At 41.5% G+C, this 24,416-nt stretch overlaps 1 protein-coding gene across 1 annotated transcript; it reads left to right on the top strand.

The window, feature by feature from the left end:
* Positions 1-3,777: 3,777 nt before the first annotated feature.
* Positions 3,778-16,803, top strand: Irs4 (insulin receptor substrate 4). The gene is made up of 2 exons (XM_050123994.1): positions 3,778-7,772; positions 14,304-16,803. Exon 1 carries the CDS (start codon positions 4,222-4,224, stop codon positions 7,753-7,755), a length of 3,534 nt encoding a protein of 1,177 aa, XP_049979951.1. The 5' UTR covers positions 3,778-4,221; the 3' UTR covers positions 7,756-7,772; positions 14,304-16,803.
* Positions 16,804-24,416: the final 7,613 nt, after the last annotated feature.

Below are 24,416 nucleotides of genomic sequence, written 5' to 3'. Positions count from 1 at the left end.
GAACAAAATATGAACTAATGTAGACATTATTACTTCTTACCTATTACTTTAAAATGACGTGTATTAGACTAAGTACAGACTCCAAATTTAAAGGCATTAATGACTAGACATGTAAAATAACTTTTGCTTTCTTGAGTCACAAGTCCAAAAAAAAAAATAAGTAAAACAGTCAAAAAGAAAGCTTTAAGACACAACAACATATAGGCAAAGGGAAAACGAACATTAAGGTAAGTTCTGGCTAAACACAAAATCTTCACCTTATGTCCGAACCGTTGAGATGCTTGTGCCAACCTTCTGCTTTATTTTGGCCTCAGAAACCTGACCTAAACTAAACAACTATTCCATATCATTAAGCTGTCCGGGAAGATGAAAGTTTAACTATATGCCAGACGAGCTGCAGCACCTGCTGCGTTTCAGTAATGGTGGTCTTTCCCAAAAGCTTCTGTGCCAGAAGAACGCTAGGACAGCAGAGCTTTGCTTGGCCTGTGGGAAGAAAACGATGCTCTTCCCGTCAGAATTTCTCTCTGCTCACCAGGGCTCATGCTTCCAGATGCGCTTCTATTGTAAGAAACATACAAAGGAAAATCCCTGCACGAAACTTCTCACTAGAACTCTAATTCCACTCTGCTGGAGTCAAACAGTATACCTCGGGCACAAAGTGATCAGCAGTTAACTTTTCACTGCGGTTGGTCAAAATTTATTTCTAGTCTTCTTAAATACATTGGTTTCCCCTCACACCAGAAAATACCGTAGTCATATTGTTTCAGAATGTTATATAAAATTGATCTAGTATAGATTTTCTCTAACAGTTAGTTAACATTAAAACCAAGTTGGCTTTTCCTTTCAAAAAGCATCCAAGGTCAAATATAAGATCTCTTAAACAGATGTTTACAAGTGATCCTGATAGCTCCCTGGTAGCTTGCACTACAAAACACAGTGAGGAAAATTTAAAACTCTCTTTAAAATAGAAGGGACAACAAAAGGGACTCAAGTTGGATGTGGGTTTTTTAATTACCAGCTGAGAAAAAAAAAACCCTTGTAACAAATATGACAAATTTTAAAATCTTTATTATGTAAACAAATCAATACATAAAATATGAATTCAACAGATAAACCAAAGGCTTTAAAATGGCACTTTATTAAAGAAAATACATAGTGGGTAGACATGCACATAGATAGTTTACCTTACTGTCAGACAAAAAGTAAAATTATAACAGTGGGATAGCATTTTGTTTATCAGTATCTTATTTTAAAGCAAGAATATTTAATGACTACGGTGATGTGATGGCAGGGTAAAGTCATATAATATTTTTAAAAGTAATGTATGAAATAGTCATAGTTTACCTCAGTAATTCTCATCTTCAGTTTGCAAAGGTAATGGTTTCAGTGTTTAAAGTCATAGATTCAAGAGATTAATGGAAGTACTACTTGCAATACTGAAAAATGATTAATTAGACCTGAGAATATATTGTTTTATCACAACTGTGTGGGATATTCTACTTCTTAAATGATGTTTAGGCTGATTCATAGAAATATGGGATAGTATTGCTATATACTGTTGAGTTAAAAGAATATACCAAATTATAAATATGTATATATATATATACACACATGTATATAATAAGTCTATATAGAAACTCTGTGTACATAGGTGGTAAAGCAACAAAGACTCTTGAATCTGTTCAGTATTTTCCAAATTTTATTAACAAGCACCCTTAATGTATTTGATATATTTTAAAATGTTATTTTACATTATTTTCAAATACATTTCTTTTTTTACAATTCTATCAGAAGCAAAATCATGCATTTAGAACGTTATAAAATACCATGAACAGTACAAGTTAATGTATCTGTGACTGTTTGAATTCTAAGTGCACTGAATCTTGCACGTATGTGACTAAGCAGTTGAAACCTGTGGGTAGCAACCTCAGTTCACTGGCATTCCTCCGGTTTCCAGCCCCTTATTCATCCAGCCTCCAGCCCATTCCCCAAACCACAGCTGCTTCAAGCACCTGTGCATTCTCTAGATTTATGAACTGCTGGAAGCAAAAGACATGTTAATGATTGTTCCTAGTCTTTGCCCCCCACCCCGCCAACCTGAACATCACGAAGGAAGGTGCCATCTATTTTAATATATTTCTTCTGTTGCTATCAAAGAGAATTCTTAAAAGGAGATGGAGTCTATTTTTTAATGACGTATCCCTGCCTAGTTTGCTGTTGGATTTATAAATGTTAGCGTCTGTAGTATCTACTGAAGGACAAGGATGAACTGACATTATATTATTTGAAAGAAAACTATTTGGTCCCACCATCCCTCTTTTCACTTGCAGTCACTTCTTGGCACTTTAATAACATCTCAACTTGTCTCCATCCTTGAGCTTCTGAAATGAGATAAAGACTCTGCTGAGAGAGGAAAAGAAAGGAAAGGAGAGGAGAGGAGGGAAGGGGAGGGATGGGGAAGGGAGGTAAGAAGAGAAGAGAGGAGAAGAGCAAAGAGACAGTTTTCAGGAGGTTGCACTTACACCTTACACTCCGGCACTTTCTCCAACAAAAAGGGAGGCAGTAGGTTCTTATTTTTGTGATGTCAATTTGTAAACTGAAATAAAGCAAAGACCTTCTTGAAGTGAAGGATGTAAAATACATTCGAGGACATTTATTCAGCACAGTCCTTTGTTCTAGATAGCAGCTTTTCTTTTCGTAAAGTTTTCCAGTCTCCTTCAAGGTAAAAGAAAGTTAGGATTTGTAAATTCCTTAAAAGGCACCCTTCAAAGCCCTGCCCCCCAGAAAAAAAAATCACGACAGCTCAACACTCTTTTTCGGTAAGAATCAAGTCCGGCTTTTTCCAACATGGCTGTATACTTCGCAGGCCCCCAAATTTGTACTTTCACAGTCGTCATCAATCAAATAGAAACACCATCTCCAGCGAACCTGTGTTTCATGGACTAGAAATACACTCTCTGTACAGATCGCGTTCATTTTGACGGCATAACTGCTATTCCTGAGTCTTAAGAGTCGCTGGCGTTTTGTCAGGGTTGGAAAGGGCGAGGAAGTCTGTGTAGCTTGGTGTGCAGCAGGTCTGAGGACCCAGGTCTTTAGCATGTTTTCAGAGATTATTGTCATTTTCGCTAAGAAGCACAGCTCATAGTGAGAGGCGGGAGGGACTAGAGCCCACTGTAATCGGAACGGAAAATGTATGTGAGCTATAGGGAGGAAAGAGAGAGGTCTCCCGGCAGAGGGTCACCATTGCTCTGGGATTTGCAGGAATTTATCACCACCATTAACAGCTATTTTCCGAGGGTTGTTTACCGCCTGAGCCTGAGACAACCAGTAGAGAAGCCCACTCCGGGACCCCAGCCACGCCCCCTCATCCCTTACCACCCCCTCCCCAGTTGCATTAATGAATTCAGGGCCACCCCCTTGTTGGACCCTCCCATTGGCTCGTATCCTAACCAATCAGAGCCTTGTACAGGTTTCACCTGGTCCCCGCTTCCTAAATAAACAAACAAATCAACCCCTCACTGTGCCAGCTCAATCTCCCCTCACCACCTCTAGCCCCCTCAGGCTTATCGAGTGTGAGTGGTGGCGCCCCGTCCTCGCTTGGTGTCGGGCCGCTCTGTCCTCCACCCCTTACATCCACATCCTGCAACATCCTTTTGGGGCTCCTATCTAGGCTTGGTGTGGCTAGAGAGCCCCGCCTCCTCCCGTCGGTTCTGCCTTGGACCAAAAAGACTCTGGAGATTCATCTAAAGTGTCTCTGCCAATTTGAAAATGGCTCTGCATCCCTGGCCCCTGGTTCCCGTCCCTTGCACACCTCTACTGGTGGCCGCTTGCGCCCCTCCATCTTTCGGGGAGCTGGATCTGGAGCGGGCTGCCGCGTGAGGCTACGGTCACGTGTTGTTTTGCCGCTGTGAGCCCAGTGGAGTGGGCGGGGACGCGGGCCTAGGCGGGAGGGGTCTGGGGCGGGCAGACAGCGGGGGACGGCCTCTTCTCCCCCTCCAGCCCTCCCTTTCCCTAGCCCCCCCCCCCTCTCCTCCGCTCACCTTAAATACACCGCGCATCACCATGGCTAGTCGCTCCTTCGCTGGCAACTGAGCGCTAAGGAGACTGAGAGCTGCAGCAGCAGCAACCTCCGCAGCTCTAGCAGCAGTGGCGACCACCCCACTTCCTTCCTCGGGAACCCCGACCGCACTCATTGGGACCGGGTCGTCCTGTCCGGGAGCCATGTGGCTCCCCACGGCCACTGGCTCCCGGTCAGACTCCGAGTCCGAAGAAGAGGACCTCCCCGTCGGGGATGAAGTCTGCAAACGCGGCTACCTGAGGAAGCAGAGGCATGGGCACAGACGTTACTTCGTCCTCAAACTCGAGACCGAAGACGCCCCGGCTCGTCTCGAATACTACGAAAATGCCAGGAAGTTCCGGCACAGTGTCCGCGCCGCGGCCGCTGCGGCAGCGGCTGCCGCCTCCGGTGCGCCGGTCCCCGCGCTCATCCCGCCCAGGCGAGTGTTCATCCTGCACCAGTGCTTCTCCGTGAGCAAACGAGCTGATGCCAGGTACCGATACCTCATTGCCCTTTTCACCCAGGACGAATACTTCGCGTTGGTGGCCGAGAACGAGTCGGAACAAGAAAGCTGGTACTCGCTCCTCAGCCGCCTCATCCTCGAGAGCAAGCGCCGCCGCTGCGGCTTGCCAGACGCGCAGCCGGACAGAGAGCCGGATGCCCTGGAAGCAGCAGCGGCGGCGGAGCCATGCTTCTATAAAGATGTGTGGCAGGTAGTAATAAAACCCAGGGGGCTGGGGCACAGAAAAGAGCTGAGCGGCGTGTTCCGGCTGTGTCTTACCGACGAGGAGGTCGTGTTTGTAAGGCTCAATACCGAAGTGGCCAGTTTGATCGTCCAGCTCATGAGCATTCGTCGCTGTGGTCACTCAGAGCAGTACTTCTTCTTGGAAGTTGGCAGGTCCACTACCATCGGTCCAGGGGAGCTGTGGATGCAGGTGGATGACTGTGTGGTGGCCCAAAATATGCATGAGTTGTTTTTGAAGAAGATGAGAGCCTTGTGCGCAGACGAATACAGAGCCCGATGCCGCAGCTACAGCATCAGTATCGGCGGCCACCTGTTAACCCTGCTGTCCACTAGGAGGCACCTGGGCCCGCACCAGCTGGAACCCTGCGGCTGGTTCCGAAGATACCGCTTGGAGCACTTATGCCGCCTCAGGGCAATCAGTGACAGGGAAGAGATGCTCTTTAACAGGCGCTTCAAACCCTCTGAGCCTCTACCTCCCTCCAGGCTAGGAAGGGGGCACCTGCCCAGAGCCCACAGGCCCAGGAGAGCGGTTTCAGTACCACCCAGTTTTTCCCACCGCGTAGCACCTAGCCCCCCGGTACGTGTCTCACACCACGAAGAAGTCTCCAACTCTAGCAACTCTGCAGAAAAAGACAAGGACGCTGAGGAAGGGAACGAAGGTGATTATATGCCCATGAACAACTGGGGCTCAGGAAATGGCCGGGGGTCAGGAGGTGGCCAGGGCTCAAGCGGTCAAGGCTCCAGTAGTCAGAGCTCAGGAGGAAACCAGTACTCAGGTGGCAGGCAGGGATCTGGAGGTGGCCAGTGTTCAGGAGGTCAGGGTGCTGCTGGAGGAAACCAGTATTCAGGAAATGGCCAGGGCACAGCAGGTGGCCATGGCTCAGGTGGAGGCCAGAGGCGTGGAGGTGGTCATGGATCAAGTGGTGGCCAGGGACCTGGCGATGGACGTGGCTCAAGTGGTGGCAAGAACCCAGGAGGGGCCAAGGGCTCAGCAAGTGGGAAAAACTCCGATGACGGTGACCATGGAAAATCTCTGAAGAAAAAATCGTACTTTGGTAAATTCACTCAAAGCAAGCAACAGCAAATGCTGCCACCGCCACCACCGCCGCCTCCACCCCCATCAACTGGAGCAACTGGTGGGAAAGGAAAGTCTGGGGGAAGATTCCGACTTCATTTTTGTGCGGACAAGGGAGCCACAAAAGAACGCAAAGAAGTCAAAGAGGTGAGAGATATGGAGACCCTAGAAGGTGCAACCCGGGCTCCTTACAGAGCCAGAGCTTTTGATGAAGACGAGGATGACCCTTATGTGCCAATGAGGCCAGGGGTGGCTGCTCCTCTTGCTTGTTCCAGTGACTATATGCTAATGGCTCCTCAAACTTCCTCCGCTTCAAAGAAGGGCCACTCTAAGTCACTATTTGAAGACTCCAGAGGGTACATGATGATGTTTCCCAGAGTGAGCCCACCGCCACCTGCCCCAAGTCCTCCAAAAGCACCGGATACTAATAAAGAGGATGACTCTAAGGACAATGACAGTGACAGTGACTACATGTTTATGGCTCCTGGAGCGGGTGCGATTCCTAAAAATCCCCCCAATCCTCAGGGAGGTTCTTCCTCCAAAAGTTGGAGCTCTTACTTCTCTCTGCCAAGATCTTTTCGCAGTTCTCCCTTGGGACAGAGCGACCATAGTGAGTACGTTCCGATGTTGCCTGGGAAATTCCTGGGGAGGGGTCTAGACAAAGAAACCTTCCGCCCGGGCACCAAAGATGTGGCTTCGGAGACTGAGTGGTCATTCTCCAAACCTGGAGATAGGGGGTCACCTGAAAAGCCTTCGGATGACGAGTTCCCAGTGAACAAGGATGAGGGACTTAACCGACTTTCTTTTATTGCAGAAGAAAATAATATCAAGGCCAAACCAGTAAATCCCACACAGGAGCAGAGAGGAGCTGATAGCTCTCATGACTATGTCAACATTGACTTCATTAAGAGAGAGCTCCGTGAGCCTGCTCTCTCTGCTCAAGGACTGCCAGATTCGTGGGGCTTAATTATTGACCCCAGACGCACAGGTATTTCTAGTTACCTGAATGTTGAAGTCGGGGTGCCCTTTCCAAATTCAGCAATCCGTCTCTCAGATCTTTTAAGAGTTCTACCAGGTGCCAGCTCCATCTCTCTGGCCCGTACTCGGTGGCCCTTTTATCCTTTTCCAGGCAATGCTACAGGTAGCCTTGTGGAAGAGGGTGAATACATTGAATTATTTTTCAACCCAGTCATGAGACCAATCGTGCCTTTTGCTGACCGTGCCATTCGCTATGATGCTCTGACCGGTGAAATGTATGTAGTCGACCCATTTTCTGAGTGCTGTTTGGACGTTTCTCTCGTTCCTGGTCGATATTCTCATCCGCCACCTGTAGCTAGGCTGCTGCTGCAGGAGGAAGTGCCGGAGAGAAGACGCCCACAAAGCCGTTCCCAAAGTTTATTCGCCAACGTCCGAGCCGCGGTCTCTGCTTTCCCCACTGACATCTTCGACAGAGATTTTCCCGCCGTTTCGGCCAGGGTTGCTGATGTAACTGAGGAGCCCCTCTTGGCAGTGAGCCAGGCGTTAGCGGTGGTCTCTGCACTCGCAGCGGCCCCTGGCTTTGGCGCTCTCTTTGGCGGCTTCCAGAGCACTGCCAGATTTGACTCCGCCTCCTCTCGCTGGTTCCAACCTGTTGCTAATGCTCTGGGTGCCCAGGTTGTAAGAGGGATCCAGGACATTGCAGCAGGCTGGAATCATGGAGCAGGTAACCAAGCTGCCGGAGGTGAGGACCTGGCGGCCGGTGCAGCCGCTCCCCCATCTCCCCCTCGCCAGCGAAGGGTGCTGAGACCCCCAGAGAGCGAGGATTCCGAGGACGACGACGATGATGACGACGACATTTACGTGAGAATGGACTTTGCCAGACGTGACTACAAGGAGTGATCACTCTCCGAAAAGAGGTTGGTGACTTTATATTTTAAATTTCTGAAGTTAATGCAAATTGCCTAATGAATGAGTTGATGCGCTACTTGCTATGGTGTTAGAGATAAGTGAGATGATAGTTCATTTACTATTGTTATTAGAGAGAGTAGAATTCAGTTTTCACTTCTCGCATGGGACCTTTCTGGCCTTTGCGATAACATGAGCTTTGATCTAAGCCGTAAATTTAACTGACAGAGCCAATTGTTAAACACTGGATTTATTTCTCAGGTGCAGTTAAAACTTAAAGCCTCACCGCATGAGGTTGCTTTCCTCTTCTCTAAGTCCTTCAGAAACTGAGCTCCATCAACTAATTTTCAATCCTACAGCTAAAGCTGCTAAAGCTGCTTTACTACAAGTGCCCAGTTCAATGAAAGTACGGAAAGTTTAGCAGTAACCAGCCAACTGGTAACATAGTTACTTTCTATAAAACAGTCATCGTTTGCCCAGGTTGCTGGGACTTGTTCAAAAGGTTAACTCTCAGTTGTCAGCTGAATGGTGAGAGGGTACATAGACAATCTCAAACCCCAGGCAATTAAAAGGCAGCATTTGCTCTGGAAAGTTTTTGTGTTGATTTTTGTTGTTGCGCAGGCTGACTTGTGAGAAACTGTGAGTGTTCCTTTTCTCTGTCATTGGTAGGGAAAGGCCAGTCACTTTTGTTGGGCTTCATTTTCTTCTTTCACCCCTCTCCCTTTCTAGAGAGGTTGTAGTTGCATCTTGATTATGGATATGAATATTGTTTCAAACGTTTAAAAAGCATTTAATTGATGTATCTTCTGGGAAAGCAAGGAAAGCAAGGTAACAAGACTGGAGGAAGAAGACAGGACTCCAGGGCAGCCCACCCTGAAGGGAGGGGGTCAAGGCCCAATTTTGTGAAGGAAGGGAAGAATTGTAAGAGTGAACCTTCTCCAAGAGTTCACAATATTGTCTTGAGAGGTTCTCGAGAAACATCTGCAGACGATGACCCTGTAGCCTGCCCTGCCTTCTCTCTTTAGAAGACTAAGCTTCCTTCCCAGTGAAGGGATGGTTCCCAGTGAAGGGATGGTTCCCAGTGAAGGGATGGTTCCCAGCAGCTCTGGTCAGTTTCCTGCTTTCCTTGTGCTCTGGAATGCTTTTGTGATTGGATCTTTGCCTACTGTGCTTGATCAGGCAGAACAAGTTGGGGGCTGATCACAACAGCCACCTTACAAGCTCCCCATTTAGTGCAGGTGTAGCCCCCTGCCTCTTCTTTCTCTCCTTGCTATAGAAAACTTGCCATACAAAAACTCACACTTGCAGCACAGACACACCAAAAGAGTGATTATTAAAGCGACAAAGGGATGCTTTGGCTTGCCAAAGGACTCAATTCAAAAGTTCTTTAAATTGTGAGGCTCCTCCCTCCCCAACACACACACACACACACACACACACACAGAGAGAGAGAGAGAGAGAGAGAGAGAGAGAGAGAGAGAGAGAGAGCACTACTATCATAACTACATATTTAAAAGTCATAATTCCATTTCCAAGAACTTAAAATCAAACAATCAGCCTTTCAAAGGCAAGTAAACAGAAAGTGCATCCCCAAATCACCCTCAAGCTTTTGCTGGAGCCTAAACACTGAAGGTACAAGGTACAACTTCGATGTAAAACTCCACATCAAAAGAGATGATGCATCAGAGTAGCTGCTTGGGACCCTGTGATTCTCTGAAATAATGCCTACACTTTCTAATACTCTAATCTTTGTTCACACATAAATTAAAAATAGTGAAATCATACTGTTCTTCAAATAAACTCTGATTGCTGAGGATTATTGAGATCCAGGTCCATTATATTTTTTAATTACTGACTAATGGCTTTGTAGCTATTTTGGAGGTTTAATATGCTTCAATTGTATTCTTTATTGAGGAAATTCCTGACTTTATTGAGGGGCTACACCACTGAAGTTGTATCTCATAGATAGGCAAGAGCTTACATGGAAAGAAACGAATGAACATGAAAGCATTTGGGAGCATGAAATCACTTTGCAAATATAATGGATTTTTACTTTGTCATTGGTTTAACACTGAAGTGAAATTTCAAGCATTTAAACTAATGATTTAGTTTTTCTGACAACTAGCTAATTTCTTGATGCTAAAGGGAGATTTGAGATGTAATTTTCTGCAATATATCACATGGAAGGGCTTTCGAGGATGTGTGATACTGAAGCAACCTATTGCAGAAAATGACTTTCATTAGCATTTTAATGTGAATTGATAAAGTGTTGTCTGTGAAATGTTCAAAACAAGCCAGATGACTCTGATTATGTTTCTCTGTAACACTATAGGATAACTTTCACCTATTTCTGTTTTGTCTTTGTTTTCTTACCTAGCATTTAAAAATGAAAACATCATGTCAAGAAACAAATCGTATTGTGAACAAGGAACAAAGACATATCATTAGGAGTCGCATAGCTCAATAAGTTAGTTTCAGTTCAAGGAATGTGCTTAGAGCTAGAATATAGACGAGCTATGTGTGCATTATTGTGTAGTTACAATCACTACCAACTTAGAAACACAAAGCTAAGTTAAAATTCTGTGTTTCTTTTTCATTAGTCTTTACTTTCATTACAAGTGTCATTCATGATTATTCACAGGTGGTATCTCTGTATTGAAATGTGTTTATTATGTGAGATTATAACTTAAGACCAGTTTATCACTCAATGCAAAAATAATGAATGTACAACTGTACATATCTACAGTCAAGCTTCATGTAAGTATTTTACAGTTGCTCATTCCAACCATTTAGAAAGAAACACCCAGAATATAACTTGAGTATGTATTTTTTTTTTAGGAACGAAATGATTTTAAAGCAATCCCTTGATGATGAATGCTTCAGGTTTTGAACACATTAGCATTTAGAAGAGTGTCATTTCCCATGTGATTTAGTCCTATCCCTAAACCCTTGTGTGCCTTTTTGCTTCTTTTAATGCTTTACCTGATATAAAATTGATAGGTTGAAGTGATTTGGGATGTAGATTTCTCTGGTATTTTTATTCAAGACATAGCATAGGAGAATGAAATGGGCAGCTGTAGATGGCAGGAAATAATTGCTCAACCAAATTAGTTATGGTATGGTAGTACTTGGTGTTAAAAGGCCAAAAACTAGTAATTAACTTTTGACAGTTAGGTCCTGTTATCACCACATAGGAAGTCAAAGCTGTTTTTCATTGTCCTGCTGCCAAGTCCTGATGCTATAAATTGTGGGTACTGAAAGCAAATCATTTTTTACTGTATTAAATTTATTGTAAATAACTAGAATATAATTCCCAAATACCAGAGATTTTCCATTTATAATTAATGGTTCACTTATTTTATGTAGCATTCATCATCCCCCCAAATCCAGATATTTCTTTGGAGTAATGAGGTATTTGACCTAAACAGTTAAGAAGGACTTCACTCAGTTAAAGTTAGCTAAAGTTGTTGGCAACCATTATTCACATGCATTCATTCTATTTTAAGACTGATGCTTCCAGGATAAAAATGTCAGCTACGAGAAAAACATCTCTTTGAAACCATGGCCAGGACTTTAATTAAGCACACCAGACTGTTATACATTCATAAATACTCAACCAGGGTCTCCAGCTTTCTTTCCCTGTCTCTAATCACCAAACTTGAACCAAAATACTTCAAATCATTGGCAGGCGTTTATCTTGGGGAACAAACTAAGGTTTCTAAAAACAAATACACTTCATGTTGGAGCAGATGCAGCTTGTCCATTGCAGAAAGAAGTAAGCATTACTGTGCGTGGTTTCAAATGAACTGTTGTTAAATTGATAACTTCTTGATTGAGGGAATGCTTTCCAGTTACAGATTGATTTCCTTATATTTTTCAAAGCACATTCACATTCCTTATTTCAGTGATGGTAAGTACTGGAAGTGAAGCTGGAGTTAAGAATTTTCCTGTGTTCACGAAGGTAAGTGGCAGAGCTGAAAATGTAACTCATACGTCTGTTTTCCAACCTAATGCTCCATCTAGCACATCACACTGCCCTTCAACCAAGTGCTTAATTTGTCACTTTTACATTGATGAAAGTTATTGTATATGATAGCATTGGGAGCAAAAGCATGAGTATGCTTTAATTCAATGGTAGCAAATTTCATTGCAGTTCGCTTAGAGTGTTACAACTGGATAATCTGTCAGGGCTCAGGTGATCTTCCTTCATTGAAGTGTTTGCCATGGTCCTTCTAGAGAAAAAGACTCTGACATTAGCTGCAATTCAATGTTTTAAATTTGATCTAGGGAAGCGTTAGTTACTCTGACTTCCCAAACACAAATTGTGTGTGTGTGTGTGTGTTGTATGTGTGTGTGTGCGTGTGTGTGTAGCAGGAACAACAGAAAGGAAAGAAATTGAAGTAGGGGTGTAGTCAATAAATTCCAGTTAATTTTCACACTTTAGGGACACTACTTCCTGTTTATCAACTTATATGGAATCGTCCTCCTGTATAGTCATCAAGCACAGAAAGGTGTGGGGACAGTTCTTATTGAAGAGATGAAACTTGCATAGAATCCAAATGACTGCTAAGTTAGGCAGCATGATTGCGTTTTTATATACTTTATCCATTCACATAGGGGCCGCGGTTTCCACTACCCTCCACTCACTCTGGTTGATTTACGTGATTGCCTCTGATAATGCGATCACCTGTAGACTGCAAAGACAGCATACTGTCTAATGAGTAGTGTTTTCAATACGACTTTGAGAGGAAAACTTAAAGTTGAAAAGATAACCAAGATTGGGAAGATGAAAAGAGAGTGAGAGAACACTAGTGCACATTGTTGTGTATCAGCAGCTCTTTAGTATTCCTTTTGTAGACTTTTTCAAAGTGAGGTTTAATCCTGAATTGCTTTCTTCCACTACTCAGCAGACTTGTGAATTGCTTCCTTTGGCTCATCTTTGGAATGTGTTCAGGGAGTGTAAACTTATTTTAATATGGGTCCAAGAAAAACAGAATTATAAATGTAAATCTGTGGCTCCAGTTCCCACCATGCATTTTTAAAGCAAGTTATAATATTTTGGGATTATTCAGGTTTAGGAAGCATTATTCCTGTCTACTAGCATAGTTAAATAGGAATTGACAAACACATTTTGTAAATTTGAAATTACAATGACTATTTTCTGGGTTTTAGTAGGTTATTCACGCTTCCCCCAATGGTGACGCAAGTGCCATAGGAAAGCATCGACTCTTTATTAGAGCCACTATTGTTTTTGGAAAGGAAAGAATAAAGGAAAATTACTCCAATGTCAACAAATGGTCCGAATTCTAAGACCTGTCACTTAGGTAGCTTAGGAACTTAATTTACATATTTCTGCAAAAATGTATGAATTGAAGTGCATAATCTATGATACTCAGAAATTCCCATTTGAAGTAATTGCAATATACTATATATATATGAACTATGAAGATGTTGCATATTAAAAATAATAAGCTAAATTACTAAGATATCTTTGTAACATCACATTTCTGTTAAAAACATGTATGTGATAGTTGAACAAATTCCATGATCCCTACCTAGCCCAGTTTTGTCACAAGTAGATGAGCTGCTAATAATATGCACAGCCGCAGTTAATCTATGATGAGCACACATACCTTTTATCCTAAAGCTAAAATTCCTCAATGTAGCACTCATGGGAAGACTTAGTACTTCCTAATTTAGGGTACTTCTTTCTAACCTTTTTAATATGAAGGAAAGAACAATGAGCATGACTAATAACCACAATAAGTAGGGAAAGGATAGAGACTTTGCTGCTCAGTCTTGTTGCATTCATTAAAATATCCATAAAAAGAAATAGATACTTACAGTTTAATTAAAGATCTTTTACTTGAAGGCTACTCTAGAGGAAGCTTTCTAAGGATTCTTTTAGCTCATTTCAGGTGACATGAAATACTGGGTACTTTGATGTAACCAGAGTTTAAAGTAACCTTGATAACTCCATAATCCACTTGCTGGCATTTCTTTCTCTTTTTCATTCCAGTAACTTCCCCGATATACTTAATTCCCGCTGCTCTACACACCGTGCTCCCTGTTATGTGCCCTCACATTCAACTGATAGTTAAGAGAGTCATATCTTTTTGGTAGAGAAATAGAAATGTCAATCAAATCTTTGCAGTTATAGCTAGTTCTTTCAGAAGCAACTCCATGATTAGGTCAGAAGACCCTTATCACAATTGTTCCTAAATCCATTGACTTGTGTCATCTAAGGCAAAGGTAGTCTTACGCATGTAGGAAAGCCTGAACATTTTTTCCCCAAGGCTCCAGTCGGGCAGCTAAACTGGGCTGGGAACAGGAGTAACTATCCTAGTGTTTTTGTCTAGCTTGTGTTTTCTCTGTTCAGGAAGCCCAGGGTGTTGATTAACCATGTCTGTGCCAAGGAAGTATCTTCAGTGCGTCTCTCGGGAACCTCTTTAGGTTTTGTTTCCTTTTGTTCAAAAACGTGGAAGGATGACAGTTCTTTACTCTGATTTTGAAAATAATTTTTGTCATCATTTTTTTTGTAGCGTGATTACCTTGCCACCAAAACCAAACACCTTTCAGAAGAAAAACGACACAGAATTTCATCTTCATCTACTCCAGATCTGCCTAAAGGAAAGAAAATGCCTCTGTTCCTACCAGTCAACTGGACCGTAGCAGCTGAATGAGCCTGTTCGTGGAGTTCATTCTCATGACTGCCTCCTGGATCCATTGATTGACTTAAAGATGTTCACACTGTACATAGACTTTGTGCCCTAGCTTCCCTGACCTGTCCCTTTGAAAGGAATAAGATGCTGTAAGTTAGTATCTCATAACACTTCCCTTTTCCTCTCTAGAAATGTGTTCAGTTTATGTAAATACAGCCAGTACCAACTTTAATGACATATAATACTTGGATGAATTTCAACGTGAACATCTTTCAACAATGGCAGATAAATAAATATGTATATATATCAATGAGAAGGTAGGTATGATCTGGAATCTTTTTCTGATCAATGCACACTTAAAACATTTCTTGATCAAGGAATTAATCTAAACTGAACTTCTTCTAACTTGACGAGGCATTTTCAGTATTTTAAGGACATGACTAAAGGGCAAATTATCTCAGATTTTGCCCATTAACAATACTGCGACATTCTATTGACACTAACTATCAACTAAAGTGATGTCTTGACAGACTATCTTAAAGGCAGACCCAAAGAGCAGGTTGTCTACTTGTTCATGTAGAACCTAGCCATGGTCTGCTAGTGGATTGGACATTTCCAAACCTATTATTTTGAAACCTACATTTATCCCTGAAAAGAGGCAAGCCTCCATCTCAAAAGACCATTTCTGCCTCTCTGGAGGCTCCTCCTTTCTACTCTTCAAACTATCTCCCCCTCTTTCTGGCCTTTCCCCCAGTAGCCATTGTTCCTCCCATGCCCAGGACACCTATAAAGAAATTTGTTTCCCATATCAGAAATATCAATTGATCATCTGCCCAAAATTTAAGCCAGACGGAACCTCTTATAAGGCTTTTTTTTCCTTCCAGAAAATATAAGCCACTATAAGATGTACAAAATTTAAAAGAAAAAAATTCAGAGCAAGCTCGCCCCACCCCCATTTTTGCTTGCCTCTGATGGAAACTGAATTAAGATTTTAGGAACCTGGACCTTTGTGGATATGACAACATCAGGTGGTGACCACACAGGATAGAAACAAAGGTCCTGAAGCTTGCTTAGAGCTTTGTTATGTGGTGGCGTACAGTTCTTGGCTGTAGTACCATCACTGGCAAACCTCAATCATCTCACAGATGGGTGTGAGTGCTTGAGCAAGTGTCTGCAAAAGTGTGTGAGTGCTAGTGTGTGTATGCACACATTTGTGTGTATGTGCACCTTTGTGTACCTGTGAACATGTGATTCTAGACGTACCTGTTGTGTGTAACTGTTTAAAAAAGAATTGCTTCGCATTTAACGTGCAACTTTGAAGTAGTGTAATATTTACCTGAAGTTCTTTGCCACTCGGTTCCTACATCTTTGAACGTGTGCTTCTATCTTAGAGCAGGCTTCTAGTACATGTTGCTGAACTAACTTTCTAAAGAACCGAGTTGATTTCTATTGTTTCTCCCTGCCTACCAAGCAAAGGAATGGGGAGTGCTCCTTTTTCCCTGTGTAAATTGTGCTGAGAGGATGTAGCTTCAATGCCAGTCACTTACCCAGTTTCTGGTCATTGCTAGGGCATCACTTTCATCCGTCCTTTCAAGCTCCTCTCTTGGTCCTACCTAGTCAGTAATGCAGTGTGGCTTTTGTTCATCGTAACAGTGTACTCTTTAGGCAGCCTTCCTTCAGGGCTTCTGTTACCATTTTAATTCAAGTATTCAAGTAAGTTGTCATAATCGTTCAGAAGTGTAGCAAGAAAAGATTATTTGAGGGAAACTGCTGTATTACTTTATTCACATATTCGGTTTAGGGGCTGCCAATAGACAGGGTACAGAACGTAGAGCACAGAAATAGCACAGTTGCTGAATAAATGAATGGAAACCTCAGACACAACAGTACATACGGTTAGTCACAGGTACATATAGTCACAGGTACAGCATAGCAAATATGCAGTCTTTGGGATACAACTTCTTAGTTTACAGATTTAATTAATTTATTCAGTATTGTGCTGGAAGAATCCATGGAATATGTGTACCAACATACCACTTACCTTCCAGTGATGTTTATGCTGCTGAGAAAAAGAAATGATGGAACGATTTGTGTGTGTGTGACTACTACATTAGTTTGGTGTCATACATAGTTACTTGGTCAGTAAAAACTAAAGCTTTACAGTTCCAACAGTTCATTGCATTTGCTATTTCTGCTTCACAGACCTGTTTTGAGTTGCTCGGTGTTTGTCTTCCTTTGTAAATACTCGTAAGCTTTCTTGTTCGTAGGCATTTCGTTTGCAGTTTGGGGAGACAACCTTGCAACTCTGTATAGTGTTTATATATATATCTGACTTGCTTTTCCGTAGAGCTACTTGCAATAAATGTGTTCGTGTAACTTATTGGCGTGAAGTTTCATTTTTCATTGTACAATCGCCTCAGCTTCATTATCAATATATTTCCCTGCTCTTGCAGAACTGATTGCCAGCCATTTTCCATAATGAAGCAGTTGGGGTGAATAAACCATGTCTGTCACTTTCCCCACAAAATGAAGCTTTTTGACATAGTTAATAGAATCAACTCACTTTTGAGTTGACAAATGTAGAGGTGATACTACTACAAAATAATCTACGAAATGAGTGCCCTGAGTTTACACTTGGACCATGACCCAAGGAGAATGAGGTGATTGTTTGTAATTAGACTTTATCTCCTTGTCACTTAACATTTTCCTTTGACGGAATCCCTTTTCATTGCCTTCTCTTTAGCCATGGGGAAAAATACACCAATAGACAGAAAGCATTTTCACACTGATGGACTATAGAAGGAAGGGTAGATTGAATATTATGAATTCATTTATAAATTATATTAGTCTTTTTGGAATCCACAGGCCTTAAGAAGTGCTAAAAATATGATTGCTCTATTACCTATTTGGTCTTTCCCAAGTTTCCCTTACCAGGATGTTCTACTGGGAACTCACCAAGGCCAGCTGGCCTGGGTCTGAAAAAGCCTGGGATAAACCCAGACTCGCTGAACATAGCGGACAGTGAGGACTACTGAGAACTCAAGAACAATGGCAATGGGTTTTTGATCCTACTGCATGTACTGGCTTTGTGGGAACCTAGGCAGTTTGGATGCTCACCTTACTAGACATGGATGGAAGTGGGTGGTCCTTGGACTTCCCACAGGGCAGGGAACCCTGATTACTCTTTGGGCTGAGGAGGGAGGGGGACTTGATTGGGAAAGGGGGACAGAAATGGGAGGCGGCGGTGGGGAAGAGACAGAAGTCTTTAATAAATAAATAAAAAAATCAAAAAAAAAAAAAGAAAAGAAAAATGAGAACAATTCTGGAATCCAGTAGGTGCACACAGGTCAGAAAGGCCACAGTGCAAAAAGACAGGTCTCAGATTAGATATAGATGAGCTGTCTCTGTGCAAACCGCTGTTGATTGTACAACTTGTGTTTTCTGGGTACATCTCAGAAGATGTACATAAAAGATTATTACAATGGTAAGATATAATTAAAGTTTCTTTATCATTAAAGATACCACAACACAGCCACGGTCGGGGAGTGATGCCCTTCACCCCAACATAAGTTTGGGAGAGCGGGTCCTGCACCTCACATAGGGAGCAAAATAGAGCCAACCCCATTGGTGGAGGTGTGAGTGAACCAGCTTCGAAGTTGAGCATGGAAGAGCTATCCCTATTATCCATCTGTCATGGAGGGATGAGTAGGGGAGAGATGCCCTCTCCCCACTGCCCATCAATGCCTGGGTCAGATAAGAAAAATGGCCCTGCCCCTCATCAGGTGCAGGACTTGGAGAGTGGCCCCTATGCCATATCTGGGCAACACAGTGGGACTGACCCTGAAGGTGTAGGTGTGGAAGATCCAACTCTGAGGGCATGAAAGCAGGAGAATTGGCCCCATCTCTTGTTGGAAAGGGTGAACAAGCCACGGTAATACCTGGAGAACTCACCCTAGTGCTAAGAGAGCTGGCTGGATGAACAACTCTGCAACTACCCAGGCTCAGAACTAGGGTTATGTGTTACTCCACCCCAACATCCAACCCATCAGTGATCTGCTGGAGTATATAAAAGAATGTTCTTGCAGATGCAAAGCTGCAGGGTCTCCATGATACAGGACAATAGTAGGATATCCAAGAGGAGTCCCAGTGAGGGCGCAACATAGTATAGCAGACACCAGAGGCCTTGAACCAGACCAATGACCCTTTGCAATGAACACTTGCATATAAAGATATATGGATAAAGGGTTTTACTTCTTAATTCACTGTGTCACCCTGCAGCTTCCATGATGAGAATAATATTTTTTTCTTTTTTTGTATTATTGAAGGGGCTGTGTCCCACCACCCAGCTAGCTTAGCCCCGAAATAACCATGCAGAAATTGTATTAATTAAATTACTGCCTGGCCCATTGTGTTTAGCCTTTTCTTGGCCACCTCTCACATCTTGATTTAACCCATTTTCATTAATGTGTATCACCACTTGACTGTGGCTTACCAGCATGAGTCTAACCAGCGTCCGTCTCAGGTAGGAGAATCATGGTGTCTCAATTCTGTCCTTCCCAGCATTTAGTTTAGTCTACTCTGCCTAACTAAGCTGCTGCCCTCTCAAAGGTAAGGGAATTTCTTTATTCAACCAATGAAAGCAACACAAATATAGAAGGACCTCCTACATCATTTTTTTTCATTTAAATTTCATTTTTCAGGCAGAGATTGCAAGGACAGAGGGTGGACATAAAGGGACAGTGGAATGAAAGAGAAATGCATTATATGAAAGTCACAAATAAGAAATAAAAATAAAAAAAGAGATGCCAAACAGATAGAACTTTAGTTATTCTAATTTCATGAATGTAAATAAAAATTTATAAATACTAATTCACATACAATATGCAAATTAGATATATAAATATTCATTTCATTGTTGGAGGGAGTGAGCCACTTGATCTTTCCAGCTGCCTGGCTAGCTTAGCCCCAAAATAATCACACAGAAACTGAATTAATTAAATCACTGCTTGGCCCATTAGCTTTAGCTTCTTATTGGCTAACTCTTACATATTAATTTAACCTATTTCTATTAATCTGTGTATCGCCACATGGCAGTGGCTTGCTGGGTAAACTTCCCATCATTTGTTTCCAGTGGCTCCATGGCTTCTCTCTCACTCCACTTCTCTTTTCCCAGCATTCAGTCTAGCTTTCCCGCCTACCTAAGTTCTGCCTTGCTATAGGTTCAAAGCAGTTTCTTTATTCATTAATAGTAATCACAGCACACAGAGGGGGACTCCCACATCATTTCATGGAACTATATAAGTATACATACATACATACATGCATATATACATATACACCCTTATAATTTCCAATGGATTTTCAAAGTTAAATGCATGCGATGGTGCTTTTCAGTTCACATGCTCTTCGTATGCCCACTTAGGTGTTAATTCTTAACAATTTGAATTCCCAGAACAGTAGGGACAGACTGCTGACTATCAGCACAACTGAGTAGTAGGAAGCACCTATATATAAGAGTGCAGAAAACTTCAGCTTCTTTACTCTTCTTTTCTTATGCATGGTAACCAAATAGTCTATGTGAGATATCAAGGGATTCTTTTATTTTTAATATGAAAATTGGGGACAAATATTTATTATACATGGTGATGGGTTTTATAAAGTTGTTTCCATGCAGATATATCATGTATTTTAATGTTATCCAACTCACCCTCCACTTTCTCCACCCTCTTCTTATTCCCATCCATCCCTCCAGATAGTTTTGCCTCTGCTTTCACATTCTATTCTCAGTGTCATATTACAGAATCAGCCTAGGTGTCAATTAAGGGAGAAATGAATAAATAACATGGGATATGTTTACACAATGAAATTTTATTTACCTATAAAGCACTGAAAAATATGTCATTTTCAAGAAAATGGGTACTGTTTCTTTAAGACATAAAACCTTTCAGAACACTTGTCAGATAAAAGATGCCTAAGTAGACACTAGTTAAGCACATCCAGTGACTGTTTAGAAAAACATTATTAGGTGCTAATTGACCTCAAAAGACATCTTGGAAATGCACCAAAATGCTTTTAAGAAATGTTTTGCAAACAAAGCTGGCATAAGGCATAGCCTGGAAAATGTGAGCATGAGAATTTATGTGGGTAAGTCAGAGAATGACCCCTCATTTATAAAATGTGCAAAAGTGAAATTATGCAAAATTAATGCACGGAATGAGGTTGGACTGTATTCCGTTTTAGAAAATCCAATTCATTTCCCTCCAAGATATGCATGTTAATAGATGCTGGCTTTCACTCAGCTACCTTAAGTCCCAGTTTGCTGCTTAAGTGTACTTCAGAGATAAGGAATGCAACTGAGCTGTACAAAATGAGACAACTTCCCTCCCGTCTCTTGTGCATGATAAATGCTAAAGCAATTAGGAACCACTGTTGCATGCTACATTGGAATTTGTCAGAAACATACAGTGCTGTGCTATGTAAATGGGGTAAACTTACACAAAGTCTTGAGAATTTAGGAGGAAACTGCTGGTTTTACTTAATATTAAGCATTTGAGTTCATACAACTGAACTAGGAGCAATCACCTCCTTGCGTTTTCAGTCTCAGAATATCCATTATAGGGTCTTCTATGCCAATGGAAGCATTCTGAATTAGCATTTTAACTAACAAAGAAATATTAAAATGGAAAACAGATTCTTAGGTATCACCAGAAAAAACAATGTGAGGCTTATAATTACTTCTATATTTCAGAAAGACTCGTAACACCCAAAAAAATTGCATCATTTTTGCATTTTGTATCTCATTTCCAGGGACCATATGTATGCAGGACCTTTAAAATATATTCTACTTTAGATTTTTGTTGTTGCTGTTTTCACATCTTCATCAATAAATTAGGAAACATATGGATAAGCTTGTTTCTGTGCTGTTTCTTTCCTTCTTATATTAAGCTTATGGTCATTCCAGGAAGACCAAAAGTATTGGAGGTTGTGCTTAGTTCATAGAGTCACAGGTCAGCATATCAGTTACGACACAATAGCCCAGGTAACTTGAAAATAGCTTGTTTCAAAAGACAGTCAGATCCTTTTGTGGGAATGTAACAATAGCATCATATCATTGTTTCATCTTCAAACTCATAGTTGACCCTTTTTAAATACTGGAACTGGGTGGAGATATACAAGGATTTTGAGATGCGCTATGGACCACACTCTTCCAGCCTCTCAACAATGTCTTCATTCACTTTTCTTACTTGGAGTAGTTATCTTAATCATATTTTCTAGTTATCATTTTTCTACTTTTATTGTTTATTCATTTTACATACCAACTACAGTTCCTCCTCCCGCTCCCTACCACCTCCCCCTAGCTCCCACCCACTCGTCAGAAAATATAATCCCTCCTATGGTATATCAAGTGGACAAAGGAACCAGTCCCTCCTCCCTGCATCAAGGCTGAGCAAGGTATCTTACCAAGGAATGGGCTCCAAAAAAACCAGTTCATGTACCAGGGATAAATCCTTATCCCACTGCCAAGAGCCCCCCCAAAGAGACAAAGCCACACTACTGTCACCCCCATTGAGAGGGCCTAGTTTGGTCCCATAGCAGGCTCCTCAGCCGTCAGTTCAGAGTCTGTGAGCTCCCACTAGCTCGGATCAGCTGTCTCTGTGGGTTTCCTGATCCTGACCTTGACGTTCCTTACTCATATAATCCCTCCTCTTTCTCTTCAACTGTACTTCAGAAACTCGACCCAATGCTTGACTGGGGTGTTTTCTAGTTGTCATAATCATGTTTCTTAGTTAACAAAGTTCTGATAAAAAGTCTAATAGGAAATAGGATGACTTGGCTGAGGAGAGGTATTCCTAGACTGGAACTCATGACTCATGATAATCCATGGAAAATGAGAGGGATATATAGATTTTTCTTTTTCTTTTTGAGACAGAGTCTTGTTATACAACCGAGGTTGGCCTTGAAATAACTATGTAGTCCAGGGTGGCTTTAGTGTAATTATCCTTCTATTTTCAGTACCACTTACTACGGTTATCATGTCCAGTACCATATAAAAATAAAAATTATGACTTTCTCTTTTCCCCTTTTTGAACACTCTTAACTAACACCAAAAAAATGTCTTTACTATATCTATTACTCAAAACGTCCTTGTTTGTAAATTCAAAGAATTTAAAACAAGAGAAAGAGGGTACTATTTGCGGGGAGAAAGAGGTTCAACAAGAGGCAGTTCAGAAGGTTGAGGGGGTACAGTGAGGTAGAAATATGAATAAGAATGAAGTATAGTAACATTCATGCATGAAATGTCATAATGAAACCCATTACTGTATCCACTAGTTTTAAAAATAATTTTTAAAATTTCTAAAAGAAAAATTTCTACTTTCCATATGAATGATAAAGTGAAACTATACATTGTGTTACATATAGACAATGGGAAAAGTATATTAATTCAAACTCCAATTTTTAAGTTTCAACTGAGATAAAAGATTAACCCAAATATTCATAGTACAAGACACTGAAAGTTTAAGTTGTTACACAGTAACAATGTCCTCTGGAATGAGTTTGACCTAATGTTGAAAGAAATATGCATTCTGTGTGCTGGCACAAAGTCATTCAAAGTAATGAAAGATAAAAAGATTTAGAAAGACTTCCACCCCTGGCAAAGATAGAGAATATTTATCCTTCTATCTCAACAAGCAGACAAAAACTATGGAACAAAGCTTTGCAAAGAAACATTGGACATGAAGCAGTAAAAGACTAGGATCTCAGCAAGATGAGAAGCTTGATGAGCTCTGTGACTATTCTGGCTCACTGCATTTGACAGGATGGGAGAACTAGAGAAAGCTTCCTGAATTGAAGAAGCAGAACATCAGCCATCAATTTTACCTTTTGGAAAACTGCATTGCATTGGAGTGGTTTGAACAATTCAGTCTAAAGGCAGAATGTATATTAAAAAAACATAATTTGAACATATGTTGCCTAGCAGAGAGCCACTGAAGTTGTAGGTACCCACACATAGAAATAGAGGAGTTACAGTAGAAAGTGAGCCATGAACACAAGAGACCTACAGTGGTATATTAATCTAAAAACAAAACAAAATAAACAAACAAATAAAACATCCCCGACTTTGGAGATAGAGTTGCTACTACTGAGACTGAAAGATATTTTGAACCATAAGAAAATACAACACTTGGGGCTGGAGAGATGGCTCAGTGGTTAAGAGCATTGCCTGCTCTTCCAAAGGTCCTGAGTTCAATTCCAAGCAACCACATGGTGGCTCACAACCATCTGTAAAGAGGTCTGGCGCCCTCTTCTGGCCTTCAGGCATACACACAGACAGAATATTGTATACATAATAAATAAATAAATAAATATTTTTAAAAAAAGAAAATACAACACTTATATATACAAGTAAGTATAAATTCCCAAAGTATATGAAATAAAACGTTAGAACTGAAATCATGAATATACAATTCAACAATAAGAATTGCAGAACATACTACTCCACTTTCGGTAATTGATAAAACAAATAAGAAGAGATCAACAAGAAAAATAGAAGAGAGCCTGGAAAGTACTTAGTGATTAACAGCGCTGGATGCACATATAGAGGACCCTGGTTCAATTCCCAACACAAACAACAGCTAACAACCATCCACAACTCCAATTCCAGGGGTTCCATTGCCTTCTTCTGACCCCCAAGGGTACTGGGGACACACGGATATACACACATGCACTCAGGCAAAACATTCATTCACATAAAATAAAAACAAATAAATCTTAAAGAAAAAGACTGCAGAGAATTTGAGCAACAATGTGTTCAAACTAGGCCTAACAGATTTCTAAAAAATTATGTCTTATTTTTTGATGTTATAGTATAACCTCATTTCCCTTTCCTTTCCTCCCTCTAAGTCCTCCCATGTACCCATGCTTGTTCTTTTTCAAATTCATGGCCTCTTCTTTCATTAATTGCTGCTGCATACCCACATATATGTACGTATA

The sequence above is a fragment of the Alexandromys fortis genome, unplaced genomic scaffold (genome assembly GCF_014885135.2).
Source record: "Alexandromys fortis isolate MF-2015 unplaced genomic scaffold, M_Fortis_MF-2015_v1.1 scaffold_195, whole genome shotgun sequence".
In the NCBI taxonomy this organism is placed as follows: Eukaryota; Metazoa; Chordata; class Mammalia; order Rodentia; family Cricetidae; genus Alexandromys; species Alexandromys fortis.
Note: the sequence above shows the minus strand (reverse complement) of the source record. Positions and strands in the feature narration are given on the sequence as shown.

Bases quoted from the DNA above. Each gene is read 5' to 3' on its own strand.
- Irs4 (XM_050123994.1), top strand. From the start codon at position 4,222: ATGTGGCTCCCCACGGCCACTGGCTCCCGGTCAGACTCCGAGTCCGAA.